The sequence below is a fragment of the Electrona antarctica genome (assembly GCF_951216825.1).
Source record: "Electrona antarctica genome assembly, chromosome: 24".
Classification (NCBI taxonomy): domain Eukaryota; kingdom Metazoa; phylum Chordata; class Actinopteri; order Myctophiformes; family Myctophidae; genus Electrona; species Electrona antarctica.
Genome location: NC_136803.1, coordinates 28146533 through 28157215, shown reverse-complemented (window position 1 = coordinate 28157215; position 10683 = coordinate 28146533). Strand labels below are relative to the sequence as shown.

Below are 10683 nucleotides of genomic sequence, written 5' to 3'. Positions count from 1 at the left end.
AAAAGTAAAAAAGAATAATAATTTCAATATAGAAATACGTAGCCTTTTTCTTTTTAACAGTGATATTTATTTATGTATTTGTTTATTAAGATTTACCACTAGGCTAACTATTAAATTCAACACGAAATCTATTTGTATACACCTTAAAGAATAAAGACACAGAGAGAGATAGAGAGAGAGAGAGAGAGAGAGAGAGAGAGAGTGTGTGTGTGTGTGTGTGTGTGTGTGTGAGAGAGAGAGAGAGAGAGAGAGAGAGAGAGAGAGAGAGCATCACGCGTCCAACAGAGAGATGTCACCATCGTTGTGTTTAGTGTTTACTGTTCATTCAGTCATTCATTCCCACGTGTGCATGATGTGTCCTTCCTTTGATCCTTCCCTTCAACGCTGTGAAGGTGGGACCGGACAGTCGTTCCACGTTCTACCGTCGTACAGCCAATCACAGCGATCGAGGGCGGGGCTAGCAGTAGTGCTCCCCTCTCAGGTGACACCCATAAAAATATAATGAGATGATAGGGGATTGTTTCTGATCTGGGATATCGCTATTCGCTCAGTTTGACCGACGACGAGAGAGTCACTCACAGACACTTGTCTTGATGCACATATTCCATTCCATTTCATATAAACTTGTTATTATTATTACATATAGGCCTACGAGAAACGACACACAATGGCTTTGTTAGGGGCCAGAGCCAAATACCACAGGATATTGGACGGAATTGAGGTTTTATTGCCTGCAAAAATGAGACCTTTTTACAACCACCCAGCAGGTTAGTAATCAGCCCAAACCGGGTCCGTTTTTTTATCAGCTTGCAGAGCTGATCATTTACTTTATACAGAGTAAAGATCATCGGTGCACTGACGTTTTCCAGTTATTAATTAAATAGTGTTTTACCAGTGTCATGTAATGCACTCGTAATTCATGTCATACATAGACTAGAGAGACATAAATGCTTCTTGTCTTGATTCATGTCTTGTCTTGTTCACTGTTTATAGCAGCCTGCCTGCTATGTCTGTGTTTTGGTATTAAACAGGTTAGCTAGTGCTACTGGCTGCTCTGGAGGTGACTTCCAATTCAAAAGCATTGTTCTTTGTTGATAGACAGTTATGAATGGTGGAAAGAAATGAATGAAAGCTATGACATGCTGCTCGTTTTGCAGAGGGGAAATTGTGTGAGTCATTGCATTGAAATTAAATATGTAGATGTAGATCCTATGCCTAATAAAGTGCATGGTTCAGGAATAGCTGATTGTGAGTTTGTGGATATGCTATTCTTGATTACTTTTTGTATTTATTTGTTTATTTTTAAAATATCTTTTTAGCCTATTTAAATGCATGCCCAAAATAGAGAGGCAACTAAGGCCAGGTTTGAATGTGTTCAGTATGTGATTTTACATTGACAAGAAACCAACACAGTTCTGTGGACTTTGAATTTGCCTCTGTTCAGGCTACCAGCTGAGCTCTAGTCTGAACAATGACCTTCCAGCTCAACTGCTTAACGTGCAATTTATTGCTTTTGACAACGTGTAATTTATTGCTTTTGACAATACAAAGTGAAGTACAAACAAGTACAATAGGCTATATCCCAATACAGTATAGGATTTCAAAAGTAAAAAAAATAATACAAAAAAACCTTTGTGCCCATACAACTCCCCCCACACCCTTGGTCCAACATACAACATGCACCATACGACAAAAAAATACATACAATTACAACCAAAAATAAACAAAGAAAACAAATCAAATAATAATTATGATGTATGATCTCGCTATCCCTCCTGGCACTTCCTCACGGAACATATAGTATACCTTTTTAACGTTGTATTAAGCCCTAACCACACCAAAGGGTCAAGACGGTTTTAGCGTTGTCCCTGCGGTGTGATATGTCTTGTTGCATGTTGACCCTAGTGATTCAACGCATGGAATTCAATGGCCCAAACCACACTAAAGGGTCAAGACGGTTTTAGCGTTAACTTAATCATAGGGCCCCATACTTGGTCAAATTGTCCTGGTGTTTCCCTCAAATTTAATTGAAATTGTCTCCAAATTTAGATACATCATGAGGTCTTTAAGCCATACAGATGCTTTAGGGGCAGTGCTGATTTCCACTCCAATAGAATCCTTCTTCTTGTTAATACAGTGATAAAAGCAAGATTTTGTTTTATACCCCTACCAGTAGGTTGGTGACCTGGTACAACCCCAAACAATGCCATCACTGGCTTCACTGCACATTGTGACAACTCTATGTTCCAGGCTTCGGCAAGGTGTTTAAAGATAGCCGTCCAATAACCTTGTAAGCGGGGACATGTCATATTCGCTTTGGACATAATATGACATCTGTTACAGGAATATGTGATGTTTGGGTATATTTTAGAAGGTTTTGAAATTTGTGAAATAAATCCGGTGGACAACTTTAAATTGTATTAAGTTCAGCCTAGCGCATGATGTGCTATCATTCGGTCTCGTTATAGCCTCCTCCAGACTTCATCATCTAAAATGCTACCTAATTCATGTTCCCAATCCAATTGTTGTCTCCTCTCTAAGAATTTGGTCTCAATTCAGAGTTTCCCTTGGACTCGGAGGAATGTCTAACCATAGTCCTATTCATAACAACCACCCTCCACCCATATTTGATGCAGCCTTTTCTCTGTGGCAAAGAGCAGGCCTTGTTAAGCTAAGGGATCTTTATACAGACAACATATTTTGTAGTTTCAGTGAATTGTGTGTAACGTTTAACCTCCCAAACTCTCATCTTTTCCGATACTTCCAGGTTAAAAATTTCGTAAAAGAATAATGACACATCCTTCCCAAATGCTTTCCCCAATTCATTAATTGACACAATTTTGGACATACCCATGTCTGGGAAAGGCTTAATCTCAAAGGTTTACACCATAGTTTCTAAACATACAGCAATTTCTGCATGTAATTCTCATTCACCCACAAGCATAGACTATATTTTGTGGGCTAAACTCTTCCCACATCTCTTGCAAAGAATCATATGTCATTTGGCTTGTAACCTAGCTCCAAATTGCTTTAGCTTTTGTCATGCTCCTTATTGCTGCATGAATATTCTGGTTGCTACTTGCTATATATGCATTCATCCATTTATTTATATATACCGGTGTATATATTTATTTATATATAAAATAGTTATATGTCCTCAGTAGCCCAAAGAAGTTGCAATTCCATATTTGTGTCATTTCTTACATTAATATATACATGTATATTGGTGCTGTTTCCCTTTTTTGCACACCCATATGGTTATTATTTTTAATGTTCTACACACCTTATTACTTATTACTGCTTAATACCCTTGTCATATAACTTTATCTTGTTTTTAATATGTATGTTATATATGCAATATATGTATGTTGGACATTATTGGCACAGTCTGCTGGATTCTCTGCCACGGCGGCAATTCGCTGCACATACTTTCATGTACACATGTGACGATCATGTGACAAATAAAACCCCTTGAATCTTGGGCTATAGTGAAATGGCCCTGGGCCAAGATAACTTAAGGCAGTTGTTTTCAAAGTGGGGTCCGGGGACCCCCCCAGGGGTCCTTGAGAGGGTTCCAAAGGGTCCCCAGCAAAATGAGTTGACCCATTCTGGGCGGGAACCCCTTTTGGTGTTTTAACTAAGCATTATGTTATGCTTTAGCTATTGAAAAATAGCAGATCTACAAGCTCATAGCGTGCCACCGAGTGGCGCGCTACGAGCTTGTAGGTCTGCTATTTTTGAAAAATTGTGAAAATGCGGCACAAATCTTTGAATATATATATTCTTTCAGAGCGAACGTTTTTTTTATTTCGACGTCAGGCCTAAATTTAATAGAGCAGGGGTTTTCAACTGATTGTGAACGAGGGACCACCACCCTGACTTATTAGTGCTTTTGTAAGTTACTTGCTATGCATCCCACTGTTTCTCAACAATTGACTACTAATAATTTCCTAATAATAATGATGACTCAGTTAATGATGATGAGTTAATGACTCAACCAGACAATATGGTGCACTCTTGAGATTCTAACTCCCTTTTTCTGTTGAATCTCTTGACCTCCAACTTGTCAGTAAAAGGACTACATGGATGGACTCATCATAGGTCACCAGGTCATTCAGTTCACGGTTTCTCAACTAGTGGAAATAAAATAAAAATCAACAAATCCTACATTACTAAATGCATGGTCAGGAACCACCTGTTGAAACCCCATGTGAGCAAAGATCAATTTACGGTAACTATATTTTAACCCTACATACATGATGGGCTGTTTGAATGAAAATAGCAGATCTTTAGAAGTTCTTAGCGCGATGCATCGCAATGCGTTGAGATTGTAAACTTGCTACAGTTTTGAACATTCTTTTAAACACTTTACCAACACAAATCTTTTGGGGGTCCCTGGCACAACATATCTTCAGATGGGGGTCTTGGGGCCAAATACATTATAAGTTGTATGGGAGTTTGAGTCTGTGAGTGAGACCAATGAAGAATGAGGCCACTCTCATTCCAACTTTGTTGAACAGTTGTCAGAGAGAACTGGGGTTGGAAGGGAGCCTATAAGCTTTGTCATACGATGGTGTCGGTCACATCACCAAAATACCTACTGTAACTCATTTTGAATTACCTGAAAAGGCTGCTGTTTTTGTTGACTGACATGTTGTAGGACAGGCTTTTCCGGCATAGTACACACTCATGACACGGGAGCTGCTCATTGCTATAACACAACTGTTGGCAGCTCAAATGGAACAGTTGTGTGGTCAGCACCTTGCTCAAGGTTATTAGGATTGAACGTAGTCCCTTCCGGTAATAGATACGATCACAAGGTGTTCTTTTTGTAGTACAGACATTTAATGATGTGAGAACTGAATAAACATACAGATATACATTTAGTACAAACATTCTCATAGAGAACAATAATCATGAACAAACAAGTTACAACAAACAAAACAAACTTAACATTGTATACCTCATTGGCCGCATCCACTTTGGGAGGAATATCAGTATCTCTTGACTCTCAACTGATATCTTGACTCTTAAACAGCATATCTTGACAGACTTTAGATAAGGCAGCAGCAATGCACTTTGCACGCTGGAGCTCTCTGTTCAGAATGAACTGCCTCTGCCCAGCTCTGCTAATTAACAGTGAACCAAAACCACCCTTGCTCATTCAGAAGTTAGCAACATACCGGTAAATCACCTCAATACACAGTAAAACTAGATAAAGTCCCCCTAGGGGCCAGTGGCGTGCACAGACATTTAGAGGGGCAGGTGCTCAAGTGAAAAAAGGGCACCTTGTGCAGCGCGTGGAACCGGCCGGTTGCCTAAATAGTGTGAGATTTATAGATTTTGGGGCCTAAATAATATATTGGAAGCTTTTTATCAAGAATTGATCAATGTCACCATGGTCCACATACTGTACACTGTAAAAAAAGGAAAATAATTAGAAGCTTTTTTTGCTTTTTTTTCCAAATTTGTCCAGAGGGAAAAGGGCAGGGGGTGCTCTAGAGCCCCTAGTGTCTATCTGTGCACGCCACTGCTAGGGGCACAGGTCTCCACCAGGGCAGGTCAGGTTGTGGCCCCCTGGTGGCGCTATAATAGGCCAATGCGAAAAGGGTGCCATTTCTTCGCACGCCTTGGATGGCAATTGGATGATTTGAGGCATTTTGTTCCAAAAATGTGTTTTGCAAAAATCCACCTGTTGGTGGCGCTATAACAGGCCATTGTGAAAAGGGTGGGATATATTCCTCAGCCTAGTAGGATAGTCCGTGAAGGATTTCACGTAAATTGCACGCTGCGTTCATGAATTGAGGCCTTTTGTTCAAAACGGGCCAATCCTGCAAACTTTGAAAGCCAATGTTTGCCAATTAGAATGGAATATGAAATATCGGACAGATCCGTCTTGCGCACGTGACTATAGAGATAGCGTGTAACGATTTGCGGGATTTTTGGACAGAATCTGGAGGAGTAATATCAACAAATGTGTTTTACAAAAGTCGGCCTCCTGGTGGGGCTATAACAGGCCGTTTTGGAAAATTTGGGGCAGATGTTCATCGTTGGCATCTAGGGAGTGTGTGTGTGTGCAAAATTTGGCATCGACCGGGTTAACGGTGCCGGAGATTAGCTGTTCACAGACGGACGGACGGACACACACACAGACGGACAAACACACACGGACGGAGTGCAAAACATACTCTCTCCCCATGCCCTCGGCCTGGTGGAGACAACAAAGCAGAAACATGAAATTGACCAAAACAAAAAAACATTATGAACTTCTTAACTTATGTACTTATTTATAAAAAGAAATACTTTTAATTCTGAAGGCAGCTTTTAATTCTGATGACCGCTACAAGGATACTGTAGACTGTAGTACACTGTTAAATCCATGCGTGCTGCACTGAGAGTGTTCAAATGTAACCATTTCTGCATTCTCAGCGTTACAAATGGATAATTTAATGCCAAGGATTTAACTGTGTAGTTCAGGGTTGTGTAGGGTAAACATTTACGGGGGGTGTAATTACTGTTACATGTGTGTGTCAGTCATGCCTTTTGAAGAATGCGCTTTCAGCCTTCAACCTATTATACCTTTTATAGGCCTGGAGTCCTGCCTCAAAGCAGACCAGAGGTAGAAAACTGTCGTTCCCTGATGTCATCGCTAGGGACACATGCATCAGTAAGCGGGAACTGGGGACGGCAATGATGGACCGGAAAGTCTGGCGTGGCATTGTGAAATCCATGATCGCGACCGGCCGACCGCGGTCGAAAAAATTATGATGATGATCTTTTACTTTGTTCCTATAGGTCCAAAGACAGTGTTCTTCTGGGCTCCTATAGTCAAATGGGTAAGGGACAATTGTTTTCTCTTTTCTACACCTTGTCAGAAAAACCACCTCTTCAGACTCTACCTCACCACCTCTTTATCACCAATTTGTTTTGTTAGATGCTAGTTATGCAATGCAAATGTATGTTGGTTTCTTGTTATGTTATTTGTATACCGGACATACCGGTACATCTTCTGTTGTACAGTATATTTTGTTTTAGACGGATGTTAGTTTACCTGCTATCCAATTAATTTGAAGGACTTACCGGTAAACGTGGTTTGATAACAATAATTGCTCAGCTGGATAGCTCCCATAGTAAATAACACTCACTGCTATGTGTTTGTTCAGTAACAGGGGCCTATAGCTGTCTCCCCAGCTCTTTAGTAGACAGAAAATACATTTTAGGTCGGCATACAAATTGTATCCAATAATAGAGCTTTAGTTTTTTTTTAACACAAACTTTTAAAAATCCAAACGTATCATTACAGCACCTATAATTGTTTGTCTTCAAGATTCAAGATTGCTTTATTTGTCATTCTTTCCAACTGCAGCAGTAGAAAAAAACGAAATTACGTTTCTCCTAGTTAAAAGACAGCACAGGCTCATACAATAATAAATATATCAAGTGCGAGACAATACTCTGAATATAAATAAATCCTAAAAAACTACAGGAGTCCATAAAAAGATAAATAGAATAAGAAAAACATTTAACCCATTCAGGCCTGACGTCGAAATTAAAAAAAAAAAAGTTTTCTAAATCATGACAATTTTCGGAAAGATTTGAGGCACATTTTAACGATTTTTCAAAAATAGCAGATCTACAAGTTCATAGCGCGCTATGAGCTTGTAGATCTGCTATTTTTCAATAGCTAAATTATAACAATGTTTAAAACACCAAAAGGGGTTCCCGCCCCAAAATGGGTTAATGGTTAATGTGGTTAAACGCTAACGTGACATGGATGCGTTCCAGGTCTCAATGGATTAAGAACTGAACATAGAGTTCATGTCATCAGTTCATGGCCTATCTGCCAGGGATACTAGAGTTCAAGAGTCTGATCGCCTGGGGAAAGAAACTGCTCTGCATCCTTTCCGTCCTGGCACTGATGCTCCTGTACCGTTTCCCAGATGGCATAAGGGAGATCAGGCTGTGAGAGGGGTGGGTGGCATCCTCAATGATGCCAGTTGCTCTCCTCTTGCACTTGCATATCTATGTGGCCATTCTAACCTGTTATTTGTTGACAAGGATTCGTGAGTGTATTGAATGACTGCAATGTAAATTGTACAAACAAACACACCGCGTATCTCTCTGTCTCTCCCTAGGGTTTGGTTGTAGCAGGTGCTGCTGACTTCACCCGGCCCGCTGAGAAACTTAGCGCGTCTCAGTCTGCTGTTCTCATGACAACAGGTACTTAAAACATTGTTTTAATTAAGTGCGTGCGTGCGTGCGTGTGTTTGTGTGTGTGTGTGTGTGTGTGTGTGTGCGCGTGCCGTGCATGTGCCGTGCGTGCAAAGGGGGAAAAAAATAAAGTTTGAGAATCCCTAAACCATGAATATAATGTTTTGTTGTCAACTGGTGCACCAACATACAATATCAAACGGCTTGTTTTCAAATGTAGCAGAAGCATGTGCTTCAGCGCAGTTACAGCCCTATAGAACGTACCGTTTAGTATACTTCATTGCATGTCAAATAGCAAATAATAGCCAATCTGCTATTTTCACCTAATGTTCACCTATTTGTGCCAAATGTTGTGCCTATTATGATAAGCCCAGAATAGGGATGCTAGGTTTCATCTGGTTAAAGGTATATTCAGTGATTTCACTTAATTCAAATATCACTTATTTTTTCTTATTTTTTGGATAATCCTCCCTACTATAAAGTGTGCTGACCATATAAGGAGTTCCTCCCTGTCCCCAGTGAGCCCCTGGGGTCAAAAGTAATCCTGGTCTCTAAACTGAATCCCCCTGGCCAGCCGGGGCGCCTGATGGAGGGGAAAGGAACTGGTGGGAATAACGTGTTCCTTCCACGCGCTACGTCCAACCAGGGAAACTCCTCCCTGTCAGGTGTAAAGGAGCAACTTGGACACTCAGGCATGAAGGAAGGCTGCATGAGTTCAAGTCCGTTGCTCTCCCCATGTCCCCCATATATGGGGACTAGGTTGGCGGAGGGTGTGTAGAGCCCAGGATCACATTAGATAATTGACACAGGAGTGAAAAATGGGTTACAAAATCGTGGGATCAAAAAAAAAGAAGCAATGGCACCAGTGTTTTAGAGCAATCAGAATTATTGTTTTGTCTTATGATTGTGCCATGTCCCATATTACCTACCGTATACTGAGGCAAGTCTTTTATTTGGTGAAGACAGGAGATGGATTTGGATGTGTACAGCATGTATGAGAGTATGCATATAATACAGTATGCAACTATGCATGTTTGAGCGCACATATGTACTGTTCGTGTAACCACTTAAATTCTAACCCGGATGACCCGGTCTTCCACCAAACGTCTACCGCTCAGCTTCTACCCTTGGCCAAAGGAGAGCGTTATTATTATTATTATTAGGCTTCTGGACTTGAGGCAGAGCTACTCTGCTCCACACATAGGAATGTCTTGTGTTTGTATGTGCATGCTCTGCCTCCATCTCTCCTACCAGCATCCATCACCTTGGCTTGTTTACAGACACAGCATTAAGCGACTCAGTGACATGATGAATGTCCATTTGGAAAAGAATAACCTTTGGTTTAATTTGTATCGAGTAATGTACAAATCCCATGGGTGTCATAAGTGTCTCAATATGGAAGCTTGTTCATATTCTGAAATCTAGCACTATTTTGTTTCCTCTGAGTCACCGGCATGGGTCCATTGGGCCACGCGGGCCTAGTCAGTTTAGAGCTTGCCCAGTCTAACTTCGAAGAGAGTGGGCGAAAAAACAAGAAAAACAACAAAAGATAGCCTACTTTGGCATCCCTTATGCATGCAAAAAAATATCTGTTAGTAGCAAGCCGCCTTTGTTTTAAATGGCCCCCCATTAGCACATTTGCAAAACCATTCACACCTATCGGCCGGTGATCCGCCCGCGGGGGTGGGGGGGTAATTTGCCCAGTCAATCATTTAATCCACGCTACGCGCCTGCTCTGAGTCATATCGATGTGCATGTGTAACATTTTGTGACAGATAACTTTATTGTATTTTTATTTCATAATTCCATTTTCTCCTTTTTCCTCTTTTTCCTACCCTTTTTAACCTGTCATTTCGTATAGGTGCCATTTGGTCTCGATATTGTCTGGTCATCACTCCCAGAGTATGGAATTTGTTTGCAGTTAACATGTTCCTTGGTATCGCAGGTGCCACACAGCTCATTAGAATCTGGAGGTGAATATAGAATCTGATTGTTGATTTGAATTGAAAAATACATTTGCGGAATGTGGTTTGTAATATTGGGGGTGAGAATATACCTATGTTTTCTGGTGAAATAACGCTATAATTTCCCTATAATACTTATTAATATTATTACTTATCATTGTTATTAACCCTATAATAACCCTATAATATCTTCTACATAATTGTTATACATAAAAAAGATCTATAACAAAAACAAACAACGACACATCTGCATTAGAGAGAGTAAGTATTACATACAAAAAAACAACTAATTAAAACTATTAATATTAATAATACATTAATACACTAACGGTGTGGAAGTCTCACTCAAAAAACTAAAATCACCATCATGTTAACTCCATATGTCAGTTAATACTATTGTCTCTAACAAAAGTCTTGGGAAACACTTGACCATAAGTACATGGCAGTTATGGTTTAAAAGAGGTCAATGACAGCTCTTTATCTGTCGTCATGTCGTGTTTGTTTTGGT

At 40.2% G+C, this 10683-nt stretch overlaps 1 protein-coding gene across 1 annotated transcript; it reads left to right on the top strand.

Annotated features, from left to right (window-relative positions):
- Positions 1 to 537: 537 nt before the first annotated feature.
- Positions 538 to 10188, top strand: LOC306917687 (mitochondrial pyruvate carrier 2-like; the record flags this gene model as incomplete). Its single annotated transcript, XM_079495984.1, has 4 exons — positions 538 to 767; positions 6796 to 6836; positions 8136 to 8220; positions 10073 to 10188. Exons 1-4 carry the CDS (start codon positions 668 to 670, stop codon positions 10186 to 10188), a joined length of 342 nt encoding a protein of 113 aa, XP_079352110.1. The 5' UTR covers positions 538 to 667.
- Between the last annotated feature and the right edge of the window lie 495 nt (positions 10189 to 10683).